Genomic DNA, 19,580 nt, shown 5'->3' on the forward strand with positions numbered 1-19,580 from the left:
TATTTAGGATACTCCTTCTTGTGGCCAATATTGAGTACCTATTTTCACTGGTTCCAATTAAACATTATTTGATTTCATATGCCCTTCTCTTTTCTCCTAGTCACTACCTCCATGTCACTATGTCATCACTGAACCAAACCACCATGGATCATAAGACTTTTACCCTGACTGGGATTCTAGGATGGCAGAGAAGGACTTATGTATGGCTTTGCCCCTGTCTTTTTCACAGTAACACACGTTCCATGGCAATGTTACCATCCTTGTTATCAAAGTTGAGCAAAATCTCCACAAACTCATGTATTATTCTCTGGCTGTGTTAGCGGTCACTGACCTTTCACTATTTTCAATGACTACCATGCTCAATGTTCTTTGATTCAATTGATGCTCAGTAAACTTTGATACCTATATCACCCAGATGTTCTTCATCCACAACTTTAGGGGAGTGGAATTGTGTATTCTGGTGGCTTTGGCCTTTGATCACTTAGTTGTCATCCACTTTCCTCTGTATGATGCCACTATCCTGACTTATGATGTCACTGACAAAATTGGAGTAGCAGTCCCTCTGTGAATGTAGGAGCTGTCTTTTATTATCAGGACACTACTTTTTCTGTCACTCCATTGTCCTTTTTCATGTATACTGCTTCCATCAAGATGTCTGTCATAAGGTTTGCCTGTGTCAATAGCATCTATGTTCTACTGGCTGAGATCTTTGTCATTGTGCTAAATGCCTTGATTCTTCTGGTCACTTACATTCTAATCCTTGTATGGTCTTGGGGCATTCTTCCTGGAAAGAGAGGCTGAAGGCTTGTAATACCTCCCTCTCATGTCTGTGTAGTGCTGTTCTTCTATGTGTTGCTCATTGGTATGACCCTGATTCACTGCTATGGGAAATATTTGTCACCTGTAGTACATACACTTATGTACAATATCTACCTGATGTTCTCCCCTGTGCTATGTCCCATTGTATATAGTGTCAGAACCAAGCTCACTTGGCTATGGATTGTCCATGTGTTCTGTAGTGGCAAGACTGGCCCTCATGGGTGTCTACTACTTCTGTGATAATGCAATGAAACCAGAGAAGACTATCTAATGTACTGCTTTCCAATATAACAGTCTGCAATGAAAAAATGTTCTATTTCTCTGACATTCAATATAGTAGCCACTAACAATATGTGGCTAATGAGCGATCAAGATGTGGCTGCTGTGTTTGAGGAAATTAGTTTTTTGTTTTATTTACTTTTAATTAATTTAAATAGCCACATGTGGCTAGAAGCTACCTTATTAGATAGTTCACTTCTAATGCATTTTAACATTCCATTGCATATAGTTTTGAACAAGGAAAAATTTATCAGATTTATAAAAATATAAACATTTATTTCTGAAAACAACAGACTATAACAACTTTTGAAAAACTTATATACAGTAGTAATACTTACTCTTTTTTTATGTATGTCTTGACATATGCTTAGGTAATCCTATCAAAACCAAGATACAGAATACTTACATCACCCTCTAAAATTCTCTCTTGTTGCCCTTTGTAGTCAACCCCACCTACCATGACCAACACTGACAATCACTGATGTGTAACCTGCCTCTATAATTTTGCCTTTCCCAGAATGCCATTGTGATGGTTAAAGTTGTGTGTCAGTTTGGCTGGGCCATGATTCCCAGTAGTTTCGCAGTTATGATGTAGTCACCCCCCATGATGAGACCTGATTTAATGTAATAACCTCCATGGTGGGATCTGCTATGAGCAGCCAATCATTTAAAAGGGATTTTGCTCAGGGGTGTGCCCTGCATCCAATATATATGGACATTCTGGCAAAGCTCCTTGATATTTTGCTGGATCTGGATCCATATCGACTGCCCATCATCTGACCTCTGGTTCTTTGGACTTAAGTCAGAGGCCTACCCTGTTGTTTGTTGACCTTGGGACTCATTAACTCCAGCAGCCTGTAAGCCAGCAGCCTTGCCATCTGATTTGCCAATTGTGAATTGTCAGCCTTTGCAGCTACATGAGTCAACAGAAGCTTCCAGTTTGACATACTGTCTTGGGACTTGCCAACCTCAGCAACTGTTTGAGACATTTCCCTGTGATGAATCTCTCCCTCTCTGAGTCTCAATCTCTCTCTCTCTCTCTCTATACACACACACACACACACACACACACACACAAGCTTCACTGGTTTTGCTTTTCTAGAGAACCCAGCCTAAAACATCCATATAAATAGAATCCTATCTAGCATGCACACTTTTGTGATTGTCTTCTTATAATAATGCATTAGAGATTCACCCATGCTGTTGCATGTTTTTGTAGTTCATTCCTTTTTGTTACTAAGTAGCATTCCATTATATGCCATTAACAAACAAAACAAAACAAAAAAACCTCACTACAATCTTGTCCATTCCAACTCATAGTGACCCCCTTTAGGTTTCTGAAGTGGTAAATCTTTACGGAAGTAGATTGCCCAGTCTTCCTTCTGATTATATGCCATTGTATAACAATATTTGGAAAAGGTTGTCCTTGCTCCATTCTAATCACTCTGGAGAGGAAGAACATCTGGCATGACACCATGAAGAGCTCTGAAGACCTGCTCCCAGTGAAACTGGTGAAGACTATAAAAAAGCAATTATTTGAATTCTCTGGAAATGGCCCTAAGGACATAAAACTGGTAAAGAATCATTTATTCCCAAAAATCTACTAAAATTTAGTAAGAAAGCGGGAATCTATTGTATTACAGTCAAGACAAAATCCCCTTACCGCTTCAACTCAGTGAGACAAAAACTCCAAGTCAGGCTGGTATAATCAAGTACACAAGGGTCCCTTTAAGCCCAGCTTCCAGAGAGGGGAATTTTCTTCTTGGGAATGGTAGAGTATCATCAGCATTTCTTATTCCGTCTATAGCTACCTGCCAGTACTAAGTCTTGTGGCAGAGAGGTGGGGGCTCCCTACTTCAGCTCAGTCCCCACTTATAGAATAGAGGCTTTACTTTGAGCATGGAACCTCTGAGTTTACTAAGACCTCATCCTTATAAGGTGGTGGTTCCATGCTGGGAGTGGTTAGCAGAGAAGATCTAAGGGTACTACTCCCCCCTTCCCTATTAAGTACTCAGCTTCTAAAACGGGGGTATGTCTCAGACAGAAGTACCCCATTATATCCAACCACAGCTTCTGAATCTGCTCAGAGATTTTGCCCTGGAGGAGAAGAAGGCCTATAAAATTGAGAGCTCCTAATCTCTTCCCAAAAGAACTAACTTCATTTGCAACAGAGTGTGGAGAGGTTCAAACCTAAGGGCATTCTTAAAAATAGTGGAGGTTGTGAGGAAAGGAATTTGGAAAGAAACTGGTAGATTCATTGGAACATATAAATTGAACAATAGGCTGGATAGCTCTGGTTGCATAATTGTTAAGTGCCTGATTGCTAACTGAAAGGTTGGTGGTTCAAATCAACCTGGCAGCTCCATGAGTGAAAGAGCTGGTGATCTATTTCTGTAAAGATTAATCGTGTTGCCATAGAGTCATTTCATTTTATAGGGACCTTACAGTTAGTAGCCATGTGCTTCAACACTGTGCAACTAGAGTTCCTGCTGTAAAGATCAGAAAGGAAAAACCCACAGCCATCAAGTGAGTACTGACTTATAGTGAAGAGTAAAACTGCTCTATAGAGTTTCTAAGGTTATAAATCTTTATCGAAGCAGAGTGCCACATCTTTCTCTGGTTATGATCTGATGGATTTTAAAGGCTGCTGATGGATTTTAAAGGCTGATGGCTGCTAGGTCAAAGCAGCCAAGTGCTTTAACCACTGCACTACCAGGGTTCCTCCTACAGTAATTACCAAGCCAAAAAACAAAACAAAACAACAACAATAAAAACTCACTGCCATTGAGTTGATTCCAACTCATAGCAACTCCCATTGCATTTCCAAGGCAGTAAATCTTTAAGGAAGTAGATTGCCCCATCTTCCTTCTCTGGAGTGTCTGGTGGCTTTGAATCATCAACCTTCTGGTTAGCAGTCAAATGCCTCAGGCACTGCAACACCAGAACCCCTTTGTAAAGATTGCAGCCTACAGAAACCTTATGGGATAGTTCTACTCACTCACATGATTTCTATGTGTCAAAATCTCTTCCACAAGTAAATAAAATAACCTGGATGGTTTGCCTGAGAGAATTAGGGAAAGAAAAACAGCTGGAAAAAGGCTTTCTCAGGAATGATCTTTTCAAAGGAGCCTGAATTTGATCAGTTTAGTCTGTGCAGATCATAACCAACTATGGATGACATTGTTAAGAAAGGGAATTACAGAACACTTAATTTTGCTCATGCAGAACTTTACATAGAGCAAGAGGCAGTCTTTTGATGAGAACAAGGACATACTGCATGATTTAAAATTAGATAAAGTGTGTGTTAAGGTTGTATGTATCCTTTCATCATACTTATTCAATCTGTATGCTGAGCAAATAAATAGAAAAGCTGTGCTATATGGAGGAAGACTCATGAACAACACACAATGTGCGGATAACACAAATTCCCTGCTGAATGTGAAGAGGACCTGAAGCATTTGGTGATGAAGATCAAAGACTACAGCCCTCAGTATCCTCAACATAAAGAAAACAAAAATCCTCAGAACTGGGTCAACAAGCAATATCATGATAAATGGAGAAAAAACTGAAATTATCAAAGATTTCATTTCACTTGAGTCCATGATAATGCTCATGGGAGCAGCAGTCAAGAAATCAAACAACATACTACATTGGGAAAATCTACCATGAATGACCTCTTTATAGTGTTAAAAAAGAAAGTTGTCACTTCAAAGACTAAGGTACACCTGACCTAAGCCATGGTATTTTCAACTGTTTCATATGTGTGCAAAAGTAGGACGGTGAATAAGGAAGACCAAAGAAGAATTTACTGATTTGAATTATGGTTTTGGCAAAGGATATTGAATATACCATAGACTGCCAGAAGAAGGTACATATTTGTCTTGGAAGAAGTACAGCCAGAATGCTCCTTAGAAGGAAGGATGGTGAGGCTTCATCTCATGTACATTGAACATGTTATCAGAAGGAAACAGTCCCTGGAGAAGGACATCATGCTTGGTAAATTAGAGGGTCCGTGAAAAAGAGGAAGACCCTCAACGAGATGGATTGACAGTGGCTGCAACAATGGGCTCAAACATAGCAACAATTGCGAATCCATCAGCCATTAATGGAGCTTAACAGTAGGGCATGATCAGGGAATGAGACAATGAAAACTTTGCCCAAACCTTGCTGTCCCACAGTTTTTGTGAGTTGCCTTCAAGTGGATTCTGGCTCACAGCGACCCCATGTGTGCAGAGTAGAACTGTGCTCCACAGGGTTTTCAAGGCTTTGTTTTCAGAAGCAGATTACTGGGTCTGTGTTCCACGACTCTTCTCTGTGGGTTTGAATCACAAACTGGCTCCTAGTTGAGCACTATCCAGGACCTCCTGTTGTCTTCTAGTGACTGTGAACACACCCAGGACTGCATGCCCTGAAGAACAATATTACAGGTTTTACAATTTGCTGGGGGTGGAGAGGATAAACTTCACTAAAATAATCTAGCCAGTCTCTAGAGAAGTAAAGAAGCAAGTAACAATATCAAGCCCTGGGTCAAGGAAAACAGTACTTGAGTTGCTATAATATTGGTAACCTGACTATACTAGGTCCAAGATGAAGTCAGCCACTTTTGCTAAGTCCCATGTCAGCAAAGCAACACCTGGCTAGTTTCTATTTCCTGTAAATGCCTAGCCCTCCCAGGAGCTGAACCTTAACCAACTAACCCAACCAAAAATGGAAATCTATGCTGTTGTTAGGAGCTCTATAGTGTAGTGCCTAAGGCACTTGACTTCTAACCAGAAGGCCGGCGGTTCAAACCCACCAGCCACTCCATCTACTTCAGTAGTGATACTGCTTTGGAAACCCAAGGAGGGGTCGCTATCAGTCGGGTCCAACTCCATGGCATATAACAAGAACAGCATGCTGTTGTGGGAATTTTCTAAGGAGGTTAAAACTTCCTCCTGAGTAGGTAGCGACAGTCTGAAAAACTTTCCCAGAGGGGTAGGCAGAGACATGAACTTTTATTCAGAACAGAAACAAAGAGAATCAGGAGGGAAAGTATTTAAAAGATAAATGAAAGCAGGCTTACAAATGATGGTAGCAATTCAGTGTCCAGTGGGTGGCAGACTGGAGTGGATCCAATATGACGCTATCCCCCTTCCACTTTGCGGGGACGCTTATACCTGAGTCTGAGGAATTGGGAACTGGGGCTATGTGACTGGGAATAGAGGGCTATGTGAGCAGCTTCAGACTCGGTGGCATTGGCTCCAATTGGGAGGGGGCCTCCGGCAATGCCCAATGACCACCTGTGTATGCTTTGATGAGATACTGCCAGTTAGCAAGTTTTATTGCTTAAAACTATTTTAAAGATGAGTTAAACATTACAATGCAAGTGGTTAATACCTGACAGAGGGGAGCAGGGGAATAAATGACGGTGGTGGGGGGGGGGAGATGGAAAATGGCTTATAGTTCTTACAAGCAAGGCTAAAAACTAAATGGACTCTGAAAGCCATTTTTGGGGGTTGTAGTTACTGACCATACATATGCTAACCAATTAGAACTTCCATCCTAGTCCAAAATTTCCCCTTAAAATCAAACAAGGAAAGAAATGCCTGCCAGTCAACCTGAAATTTGCATATAGCAAATTTACCTGTAGCTTCCTTGTTCTTGTGCCTGTGCCCATAAAACTCTCCTGTTTTGTATCATTCATTGGGGCTCTTGTCTGATTTCTGGACCAGATGTCCTCAATTAATGGATTACAAATAAAGATTATGAGTTTATACATACAGAAATTGAATCTTGTGATAATTTTATTTTTAGCAATGCATTATAAAAAATGTCGAGTTTACACCAAAAAAGTATAAAACATACAAAGAAACAGAAGCTGTAAATCAAAGACTAGGGCAAAAAGCAAGCAATAGAAATCACCTGTGAGAGTGAACAGGTATACAAATGTCAGATTTAATAGACAAAACCTTCAAATAGTCATTATAAATATGTTCAAAGAAGGAAAAAAAAAAAAACCTCCAAAAACAACAATTAATGGAGTAAAAGAAGGTATAAAGACAGCATTGCATAACATAGAGACTATCAATAAAAAGATAGAAGTTATAAACTGAACTGTTCTTATTACTCTGGCATTCAACACTCTACATAGAATATTTTCTTTTGCTTTTTGGTTTTATTTCTGGAGTATTTCATAGGAAAGACACATGTGCAAGCAAATGTAAAAGCAAGTTGGGAAAATTTGAAGAAAGTGAAAACAGCATGTACACAGATTGAGAGCATGGTGCATTCAGTGAGCAGAAGAGAAAGTTCTATACATACTTTAGATTTGTTTCATGTTTCTTTTCTTTCCAAAAGGATTTGCTGACCTGTTTTGGATTACTAAACTGGGGTTTTTTACTACATACTTTAATTACCTAATAGCATAAATTCTCTGCTACTTTATAACCTTTATAAGAACAGGAATCCATTCTATTTCACTGTGTTGTATTCCAAATGCTAAATGTAGTTCAGAACATGTGTTTGACATGTTTTTGAATGAATGAATATTCAAATATATATTTTTGAATTAATGAATGTGTGAACTCCGTATTTTTACTAGTTTAATTTTATGCTTTCTAAATTCACTGTTCTCCTTTAACATTAGTAAATCTCACTTGACTTTTCAGGAGTCACTCATCTTTGCTGAACCAACTCAAAAAGGTGGTGCAGTGGAGTGGATTGCTTTATATAGCCCTCTAGCCATAGTCTTTGTAACTCTCACCAAATAATTGGCTGTGCAATTGAGGGGCTTGGGGCCCACCAAGGGGATTGGACAGCTGGATAATAATGCAAATAAGAATATGGCATCCTTGTGCAGGTGAAACCATGAAAATAAGGTGTGTAGAATCCTAACCTGAGGGGATTAGTCAGTTTTGCCATGCTGCTATGCTTAAAATGAGACATTCCAGAGGTAGACAGGATGATCTGATTACCATTAAGAAGAGACTGATGCAAAACGTGTGTTTTGAACCCAGGGTTCTTGTTCTGGGAACCTCCTAGACCCAGGAAACAGAGAGCTGTTAACAATGGAGATAAGGAGAGACAATGAGAAGCAGTGGCAGAGAAACAATGACAGCAGGTGCAGCAGAACCGGGAGACGGATGCTAGATGGCGCCATGTGCTTCCTGGCTCACAGAGTGAGAAAGCTGAGGACCTTTGGGCGGGAGGCTTGCTGACAGATAGTAGTGCCTTTGGGTACTTGGTGGAGCTAGGATCACTGACCCATGGAATCGAAGGAGAAAGCTGAGCACCTTTGGGCTAAGGCTTACTGGCAGAGTGAGGTACTTCCAGGCATTTATTTACAGAGCTAAAGAGCTTTATAAAACTTACCTGAGCAAAGCAGAGGCCAGGTTGATCCAAGAGGCTTGAGAGGCTGAGGGCCAAGAGGCCAAGAGCCAGAGAGAGGCCAGCCTGTGGGCACAGCTGAGAAGAGACTGTCCTGACTGAAGAACTGTGTCCTGAGTTTGGAATTGTAACTTCTAATTTCCCTAATAAACCCTGTAACTGTGAATATGGTCCTTGAGTTCTGTGTGAACATTGCAATGAATTATCAAACCCAGCAAAGGAATAGAAATGCAGTGGGAGGAAAAATCGTTGTCAGAATTGGTAAAAAGTTGGAGGGTGGAGGTATGTTTGACCTCCACTTGATAGCGCTGATAGCAATCAGCCTTGGATTGTTGATCCTGATTTTTCTCTCCCCTAGGGAAGTTAGATAAGGAATTCTGATGCTGCCCCTGCCATGCTACTTTCACAGGTGGTATTTATGTAGGAGTCTGAACATTACTTGATGTGTAATTTTAGGAATTTACTTAACCTCTCTAGATATTTATTGGAAAAGTATTTGTGTTCAGTGTTCCTGATAGAGCAAATGGATGGGAAAATATTTCAAAGAGAATAAGAGGCCAGAGAATGTTAGACATGGTCAGAGTTAACTTAACTGCTTATAGTGGAGAACTAGATCCTGTTCAAAATCAGGCTTAAATCATATCTGGGAATAAAGCAATCAATTGGAAGGATAGACTGAATGTCATGTATTTCTACCAGATTTCCCAAAGATATGATTGGACAGATTACAATATAAGACAGCATAACATAATGGTTAAGGTCATGAGCTTTGGTTTAAAATGAATATAGGTTTCAACACCAGCTCTGCCATTTGCTAATTTTGATATGGGTAAAGTTATTTCAAACCTCTTTGAATTTCAGTTTCTTCTACTGTTAAATAATGGAAAATAATACCTATCTCATGGCAGGAACTCTGGTGGTATAGTGCCTAAGTCAATTTACTACTAACCAGAAGGCTGGCGATTCAAACCTACTAGCCACTCCTTTGGAAGGAAGATTGGACAATCTACTTCCATAGTGATACCACCTTGGAAACCCAAGGAGGGGTTGCTGAGTGGGATCTGACTAAATGGCAGTGAGTTTGGTTTGTTGTTTTCATAGGCTTGATGATGAAAGAAATGTGATCAAATGTTTAAAGGACATAGTACAGTTTCTGCCATATATAGTGTTCAACAAATATTAGTTGAATTATATTTAGAAGGGTAAGTGGGTTGTAGATATCCCTTTGTTGTTATTGTTGTAACAGGAAGGCTTCTTTGGAGGGGTTCCTGTGTAAAAAGAGGAGCATGGGGATGGCCAGGGCAATGGTGAGAACTCGAGGCTAATGGGAATTGCTAGGAAGAGTGTGTATTGGAAGCAGAAAGCAGAAGAATGTCTGTTTCTCTGTCCTCTCCAACAGCTCTGATGTTCAGGCAACTTTCCTGGCTGAGAATCTGTAGCCTAAGGCTGGGTGAGGAATTGTTGCAGTTATTTGACCTGGCAGGCAGATTTTCCAAACATGTATCACTGCCAGCCCCAGGGCTAGGGCTTTGCTCCTAGCTCCTGATTGATGGCATTTGTTTAGGCCTTGGAGCAGCGTGTGAAGCTAAGTCTGGGAGATGTGGGTGAGCTGCTATAGGGAAACATATCCGTATGGACTCCATCACTGTCGCCCTAGCCAGTACACTACCAATTAAGATAGATTTCTGTTTCTTGGTGTCTCTACTAAGCTGCCTATAAAGCTCCCCACCCTTGGGAACTGGTTCAGTCCTCACTCTGTGCTGTCAATGATATTTCCTGCTGCTGTGATCAGGTAAGGAGATGGGATAAATGGGTAAGAATTGAAAGAGGAGGAATTAGAGACAGAGATGGTAGGGATAAGGAAGGGAAGGAGAAGAAGTAAAGACCTGAAGGTAATAGGAGTATGGTGGGATGAAAAAATGGAGGGATATAATGGAACCTAGAATGAATTGACATAGAAGACAAGTGGTAAAGGAAAAGAGGAGAAAAGAAAAATAGAACTCTCTAGATACAGAACTTGCTTCCTATATCTATGATTGTTCACCAATAAATCACAATATTAATTAAGACTCTACAGTGCCAGGTCCAAGGAGCCCTGGTGCTGCAATGGTTAAAGTACTCAACAGCTAACAAAAAGGTCAGTAGTTTGAACCTACCAGCCACTCCACAGTATAAAGATGTGGCAATCTGCTTTCGTAAAGGTTTATAATCTTGGAAACCCTTTAGGGCAATTCGACTTTGTCATACAGGGTCACTGAATCAGAATTGACATAATGGTAGTGGATTGAGTGGGTGGGTGCCAGGTCTTCTTTAGTAGCTAGGATCAAAAGAGGAAAAACAAGCATGCTCAAACTCTCAGGAACTCACACTCATAGGAAAGGAGATGACACTTGCATGTAAAAATTACTAATATCAGCCTCCATACTTTATTACCAAGGATCAGATGGAAGGACAAAGCAATGAGTAGTGCACAGTTTTAAAGCAGAGACATTTCAGATTAATGGGCCCTGATCTGTCAGGGCAGGGTCCAGATTATGGAAAGAACAGATTTTTTGAATATGGAAAGAAGTGGGGTTAGAGAGGTATAAATGAAGAGGATAGGTCTATACACCTTTATTGATACCAGAAAGCAGAGGTGTTAACTGGATCACAAAGTTATTGAGTTGTATAACTCTTATCCAAGATATTTCATGTAGACTTCTTCAAATAAAAGGACAGATTTTGCCATCTGCCTAGCCAATCAAATAGAACCTGTGGCTGAAGACAGAAGCCATCAATGTTATTCCCTGGTTAATTGTCAGTGCAGAGAAAATCTTGACAAAATAAGAAATTAACTTTGTCCCAATACTGGTTCCAGAGAGTATGAGCTCATTGGATCTAGAGAGAAAGCCTTTTGCTCTTTGTTTTGTCTTCATATCTCCATTCCATAGGAAGATAAGTTCTTAAGAAACAAGTTCCCTAGAAGCAAAATAAGCCTCTTCTTCTTCCTTGTTCCTAGTCCAGTGACATTTTCCTGTTCTTTTTGAGTCACTCAGCAACATAACAGTATCTGCTTCACTAGCATCTTATTTCTTCATTGCTCTTCTACCTCAAAACTCCCCTCTACATACACCATCATATGGGGATACACACAACACAAATATATGTAGATATTCACACATTTAAAAATATATAGTGTCTAAGGCATTTGACTGCTAACCAGAAGGCTGCCAGTTCAAATCCACCAGCTGCTCCTCGGAAGGAAGATTGGACAATCTACTTCCGTGGTGATACCTCCTCGGAAACCGAAGAAAGGGTTGCTATGAGTTGACTCTGACTTGTCGGCAGTGAATTTGTTTTTTGTTTTCATATATGTGCTTCTTTAAATGTATCATGAGGATACAGTTCGCTAATTTAATTATTTCTCATTTCTATTCCTTTATGAATCACATGGAAATATGATAAAATACAAACAATTTATTTATTTAAAAATAAGAATATCACAAAGTTCAACTTATCTCATAAGACTGGCTTCTCTGATAGTGTGACTTTGGTGCAAAAAAAATGGACTTTGGAGTTAGTAGATCTGGTTTTGAATCTTGAATCTGTATCCAACTATTTTACTTTGGCTATGCTATTTAACCTCAGTATATCTGTTTAATTTCTTTAATACAGAAGGAAAAAATATACCTCTACATTTTGCTGGGATTATATAAAATGAAGCATAGGGTGGCTAGCAAAATGTATGTCATATCACAAGCATGTTAATTCATCTCTTTTCGCTTAGCCTACCCTCTCATTTATTTATTTATGCATCATTGAGACAGTTAGCAGCCTCTCTGGCTGGCTGGTCCAGGCTCAATCTATATTTCTATCTTGCATTCTTAATCCATCTCTATATCATCTGTCACTTATTGACCTATCCATCAATATTTTAGAGTTGCAGTCAAGTTAGCTCTGACTTAAGGCAACCTCAAATGTGTCAGAGTAAAACTATGCTCCATAAAGTTTTCAGTGGTTGAATTTTGGGATGTAGTTTGCCAGATGATTCTTGCAAGATGCTGTTGGATGGACTTGAACTGTGTTCCCAGAGAGCAAATATTTTAGTGGAAGAAAGAAAGGTAGTCAAGCAATTACAATAAAACATAAGGGTTATATAAAGCATATATAAAGTGTTTGGGGATAATACTCAATGGACTGAGTAATTTTGTGTTGCAGAAGGAATTATGGATGGTTATTACATAAAAGACATTCACTCTTAATATCTTCCTTTAGCAGGCTGAGAAGAATGAAATAGAAATAGCAACATTTTTGTTTTCAAAGAGTTATATTTTCTTATCTGACTTTTCTTGTCTTCCTTGTAGTAATAACCTTCCATTAATATTTTGTTTTGGCTTTTTACTTCATTCAATTTTACTAGGTTGTGAGACTCTTAAATACAGAAATATTTCATTCTTTTCTGTCTGCCTGCCCTGTGCAGTAACTAACTGGCATGAAATAGTCCTTAAGAGACTGAGTGGTTGATTTGATTCAGTGTGTTTATAATTCAAAGCTTATTTGGTGTCACCTTTCCTGATTTCCTGCTTCTATTTCTCAACAAAATACTGTCCATGTGTAATGTGTATCAGAACTAATGATTGCAGCAGAAAAATAATACTCTCTTTTCTTCTCCATTGAGGTAACAAGTGATTATTTCTATCACTGTCTTCAGTAGAATGGAGGGATTAAAAATAATTCACAATCCCTCATACTAATCTTTGTTTAATGACAGGAAGGCTCTAGCATTAATATTCCTTATATTTAGCTTTTTTTTTTTTTTTTTAAATCAGTGCAGCAAGCCCAGACTACTGAAAGATGAAGATGCTTAGGCACTGTTGTGTACACATATATAATTGGGCTAGGTATATCTCTCCTTGTTGGCTCTTTGTTGGCCTAACTGGAAAAAAAAAAAAAAAAGGAAAGTTGGTACCAGTAGTCAATGACAAGTACTCAGTAGAACTGCAATGGTCATTTTAAAATGATACAAGTCTCAGCTCTGTCTCCCTTGTAACTCTTGCTCTGCTTTCTTTGCGCTTTCTATGTGCTTTCTCATTCACTGAGCTCTCTGAGATCCCAATACATGATGCCACCTCAGCCTAGCTGTAGTGACTCTCTTTATGTTTCCAGTTCCTACTTCCAGCTCATTAATTCTTTTTTCCAAAGTCATTCATCACATGTTGCTGAGTGCTTCTAATGCACAGGTCAACATGCCTGAAAATAATCTATCAATCTGGATATAATCAAGCCATAAAAGAGAGAATTGTATTAATTTACTAAAGGAATTATATATATTGGTGGAGTTCTTTACTCATAGTATGAAAAGGAAAGCAGGGAAGGAGGAATGTAGAGATTTGTCATCTTGGATCCTCTCAGTAACATAAAATGGGTGCAAGGGGCCACAGCCCAATCATAGTATAGCCAATCAAGAAAAGTGTGGCTCCACCTGGTGTAACCACTGAGACTATGGCCCCTAGCTGCCCTTCAGGTCTGGAATTGAACCCACAACTGTGTTTTCCAGCCAAACAAAGTACAGGCATGTGAGTTAAACATTTACCTCAAGTAGACACACGCCCTGGAGAGAACAATCATGGGAGAAGGAAGGGCTGCTTATGCACAGGGAGATAGCTCAGGGTGCAGAAGAGTATGAAGGGATGGACACTGGGAGGAGGTAACTATGGGGAGGAAGTGGGAGGGGAGCTGCTGCATTGTAAATTTTGGTCAATGACATGAGACAAAGTATATGTGAACTGCTGTATGAAAAGTGAATTTACTCTGTAAATCTTCACCCAAATCCTAATTAAAAAAAAAAAAAAAAAAAAAAAAAAGAAAGAAAAGTGTGGCTCCAATGTAACTTATTAATCTCTTGTTCTGATGCTGACAAAACATTAGAACAGAAGTAAAAGCTGATATGTCAGGGGTCTTATCTAGGCTTACCTTTTATGCTTAAATCAGGAGTCCTAAATCATGTATTCCATAACAATTTCTGGAATTCTTGATAAGATTCATTAGGGCAATTTGTTCATACTAAATGCCTTCAAGATCCCATGGTAGATATCCATGGGAAGAGTAGAAATAGCTACCTCAAGTGTAAGATGGAGAAAATGATAATAGGGATAAGTAGAACTGTGAAACCAACAGAAACACAAAAACAGAACACAAAATGAATCAAAGTCACATAAACATGTGGAGTGGGGAAGGAAGTACCTTACAGGAACTGGAATAGAGAAACACTGTTACTATAGGAGATGTCTAATAGAAGAATCTTAGAAGAGAGTAAAAAAAAAAAAAAAATTGCCCTCAAGTCAGATCTGACTCATAGCTACCCCTCCTTGGGTTTCCAAGGCAGTATCACTACAGAAGTAGGTTGCCCAACCTTAAGAGTGTAGTCCATAATTCAGGGACAAAGATTGCTCTGGCTACAGCCTCCCAAACTAGGTTCCAGAAACGTTATTATAGGTTTGCCACCACAAGTAACCAGTAGCTTCTGTATGCCTCTCCATTACTTCTGGAGCAAAGTATATAGTGTGGAGATGCAAGACACATCTTACATCTTACAATGGCACATCAAGTTGTAGTTGTGGTTGTTGCTTTCTTGGTGTCTGTGCATATGTGTGACAGAACTTGGTACACAGCTCCTACATCAAGTCAGGGTTAGTCTGGGCACTAGAGTGAGCATGAGCCTAGGGAGACTGATGTTTATAATTTGGATAGGGTAGAGGCAGGAAAATGGGGTTAGGATCTGACTAGAAAGTCCAAGACACCATAAAAATAAGTGATAGGCATGGTAAATGGGGGTAAATAAATAGCATAAAGAGAGCTCAGTATGTAATTGGGGAAAGTGTTCGAAACAGGGATTTGGTGTGAAAAGGATCAATTTTGTACTAGACACTATCACTATTGTCTCTCTTTTTAGGTGTGTCCTCAATCCACCATGTTAATTTTCAATAACACCACATCCTCTTCTTCAAACTTCCTCCTCACTGCTTTCCCTGGTTTGGAATGTGCTCATATCTGGATCTCTATTCCCATCTGCTGTCTCTACACCATTGCCCTCGTGGGCAATAGCATGATCCTGTTTGTCATCATTACTGAGAAGAGTCTCCACAAACCTATGTACTATTTCCTCTCCATGCTATCAGCTGTTGATCTATGTCTGACCATCACAACTCTCCCCACAGTACTTGGAGTTCTCTGGTTTCATTCCCGGGAGATAAGTTTTAAAGCCTGCATCATTCAAATGTTCTTTGTACATACGTTCTCCTTCCTGGAGTCCTCAGTGTTGGTAGCCATGGCCTTTGACCGCTTCATGGCCATCTGTAACCCACTGAAGTATGCCACTGTTTTAACAAACATGATGACCGTGGTGATTGGACTGGTCATCTGCATCCGGCAAGTAATTGTCATGTTTTTCATGTTTCTAGCCTTGAAGAATGTGTCTTTCCACGGAGGCCAAGAGCTCTCCCACCCATTTTGCTACCACCCAGATATCCTGAAATTCACATACTCTAAGCCTTGGGTAGCCAATTTTGGGGGCTTGTTTCTTCAGCTCTATCTATCCGGCACTGACTTATTTTTCATCCTTTTCTCCTATGTTCTGATCCTCCGTACTATTCTGAGCATCGTGGCTCCTAAGAAGCAACAAAAAGCCCTCAGCACTTGTGTCTGTCACATCTGTGCTGTCACCACTTTTTATGTGCCAATGATCAGCCTATCCTTGACACACCGCATCTTCATCTCCACCCCAAGAGTGGTCTGTGGCATTTTGGCTAATGTTTATCTACTCTTACCACCTGTACTGAATCCTATAATTTACAGCTTGAAGACCAAGACAATCCGCCGAGCTATGCTTGAACTCTTACAATTCAAGGGTTCATGTGGCCACAATGAGAGGGGTCTCAGGGGAAGGGTGGGTTGAAAAGGTGGGAGATCATCATAACGAATGCCTGGCATCCCCAGGCATTTTGGTTATTGAGGTGATTCTACCTAAATTGTTGGAGAAAGGAAAAAATAAATTTCCCTGAGCTTATCAAAGAATTGAAACAAATGACTATAATTCAAAACCAAGTTAATTGTGCATATGCCCATCAAATAGTTTTTGAACCAATTGCATGTGCTCCTATGCACATTGAAGTCACAATAAGATCACTTTATCCCAAGTGAAAAATTTAATTATCTGTTTAAGAAAGAAAATTCTTATCAGACGGAAGAAGAAAATTCCTCATACTTTCTGTATCTCTGCCTGTGGCAGCCAAGATTAAATAGGGGAATACAGAGATTACTAAATGGAGGAGAGGAGAGATAAAAAGAAAAAGGAAGAAAACTCTTAGACTACAAATAAAAGATAATACATATATTTTTCATCCAGATGAAAGGAATATATATTTTTAATTGTTTTTAAATTTCTCAGAAGGCAATGAAGAATATTGCTTGAGCTGGTAAAAGAAAAAGTTACATATGTTCTCAAATGCACACATATAGGAACTTGCTTTTTAACTCTAAGAAAATCTTGCATACTGGTTTCAGTTACTGAAGTCCCCTTTAGGAAGTGCTGTATCTCTAGAGATATATTCCCTGTGGACTATATTTTCATTAATCCCTTTCATCGTTAGTGAAAGTGAAACTTTTCAGTTCTAGTTGCTGTTTTATATCTCCCATGAGTCCAGTATGTAAAATTACAGATCACCTTTGATTTATTTCTTATTGACGAGATATTTTAATATAATTCTAATTGTGATTTCAGTCTCTTCTCAGTGTTTATGCTGTCTCTGAACCACATTCTTTTGCTATTTGCCCTTAGTTATTGGATTGTTAGTTTCCTACTTAGCTGTTAGCCTAGCCACCTCCACCTTCCTGTATACTTGTAGTTGCACAGTAACTTGAATGTTTTTGAGTAGACAATCTTTGGATTACCTTTATTAACAATACTTGGTTTGTTAAGAAGGAATCTCAGGTATAGGTTTTATACAGTGTTGGAGAGAATTTTTCTGCACAGTGTTATTTAATTTTGGTTTTGTTCAAGTAATGTGTCTGAGCACAGTAGATGAAACAGATCTTTTGACCGGGGCCACTTTCTTCTATATCAGCTTTCTACTGTCTGGCAGGCAGGAGCACCACGCCCAAACTTTGGGCTGTTCGCCTCAGCTTGCTTTGATCACACAAAGCTTCCTTGTGAAGGTTAAGTGCTGCCAGCTTTGTGACTCTGCTTTGCTTAAGCTTCATTCTCTTTTGTAGTCATTTACCAAAATGTTCCATTTTATTTATAGCTACTCCTTACTGATTTTGGCAATAGGTTTTTTTTATCAGTCCAGATGTTCAATGTTCAATGTGCTTGTAATTTATTATATTCTGAGATGTTAAAGGTGCTTTTCTTTGTTGTTTTTTCATAGCAGATTAGGAGATCTATCAGGGCCTACTTGTTGTTGTTGTTGTTGTTATGTGCCGTCAAGTCAGACCTGACTCATAGCGACCCCTCCTTGGGTTTCCGAGGCAGTATCACTACGGAAGTAGACTGCCCCATCTTCCTTCCGAGGAGTGACTGGTGGGTTTGAACTGCCAGCCTTCTGGTTAGCAGTCAAGTGTCTTAGCCACTATGCTACCAGAGCTTGAATTTTGTATACACTGTAAGTACTGGAGATATGACAATACATTTAATTTATGAAATTCTTTTGAAGATACAAAATACAAGTAGGAATATGGACTAATAAACTAATAAACTAGTAAACTAATAATAACAACATTATTAGAAAAATGTTGGGTCTGCAGATATTCTCCCAGTTCATAGAACAAAATTGTTAAGGGTTGACTTATTCTTAATTTTAAGATTTCTACATTTATTTGCATTAAATAATCACAAATAAAAGATGAATGAGAAATAAATGAAGTTTTACGGAAAATAATTCAATCATTCAGTCATTTTAGTTAACGATCTTTATTTTTAATGGAACTATATACACATCAATATGATTTTATATTGTGTGGTATATGGTCATATTTTCTGCTAGTTTGAAATTGTTTCTAGTTTGATTAATATAAATGAATACATCACAGTTCAAAATATCATGTGCATAAATAAGCAAGAGCCATCATTTTATGACATATATTTTTATAGCAGCTAATCAAGAATATCAGTGTTTCAATAATTACTGTATTACCATCTTTTCTACTCCTTACTGCTAATAAAACCATCACTATTCTTCTTCTAGTAGCTATGACTTCTTGGAGCCCTAAATTAACAGAGAGAAAAAACCTGGTCTGTGTTAAAAAAAAAAAACGTTACAAGATCATTTAATGTCATCATGATATAAAGCTATACTAATAAAAGAGATAATCAGTGTTTGTCGTATTTAATTGTTAAGGAAATTAAGAATTATGGAGGTCTATGCCAATGTTTATTTCTATGAACAAAGGGAAAAGATTGTTAGCTAAAGTATATTTGACAGCTTTTACTTCAATGGTGAATCAAGAAGAATTCCCACCAAACTGACTGAAGACCACTTAGCAAAAATTATCTGGAAGCCACGTGGAAGATGATCAGCAACTGGATTGGGGTAACAACTTTTAACTTCCAGATCTTTTGATATCCATTGTCTGAATGGGGATCGAATCTGTACTACAAGTGTGCTTATCCTGTGTGTACTGTTGTTAGGTGTCATCGAATTGATTTTGGCTCACAGCTCCACCACGTGACAGAGTAGAACTGCTCTATAGAGTTTTCTTGGCTGTAATCTTTATGGAAGCAGTTCAGTAGGTTTTTCTCCTCAAGAGTGCTGAATGGGTTCAAACTGCCAATCTTTCAGTTAGCAGCTGAGTTCTTAACCATTTGAGACACCAGGGCTTTTAAACAGTGTAATTAAACAGTATAAGTAAAATTCCATATCAGTGTGTTGATTCATGATTTTAAAATTTGCATAATTTGTGCAATATTTGTCCATTCCCATATCAGTCCTAAGCTTAGAGACCTCAGAACCAATATATTGTTACAGCCCGCGTGTGTATAAGGATGATTAAGATGGATAATTATCACTTATCCATACCACTTTGCATAGAAAAATATTACTTTCTCTGACCCTGGTTCACCCCACTCTATTTTCCTCACATCT

At 38.9% G+C, this 19,580-nt stretch overlaps 1 protein-coding gene across 1 annotated transcript; it reads left to right on the plus strand.

Moving 5' to 3' along the window:
- Window positions 1-15,388: 15,388 nt before the first annotated feature.
- Window positions 15,389-16,396, plus strand: LOC103197205 (olfactory receptor 51T1). Its single transcript, XM_007941076.2, has one exon. It carries the CDS (start codon window positions 15,413-15,415, stop codon window positions 16,394-16,396), a length of 984 nt encoding a protein of 327 aa, XP_007939267.1. The 5' UTR covers window positions 15,389-15,412.
- The last annotated feature ends 3,184 nt before the right edge of the window (window positions 16,397-19,580 follow it).

The sequence above is a fragment of the Orycteropus afer genome, unplaced genomic scaffold, assembly GCF_000298275.1.
Source record: "Orycteropus afer afer isolate SDZICR_OR568_19922 unplaced genomic scaffold, OryAfe1.0 scaffold00074, whole genome shotgun sequence".
Lineage (NCBI taxonomy): Eukaryota > Metazoa > Chordata > Mammalia > Tubulidentata > Orycteropodidae > Orycteropus > Orycteropus afer.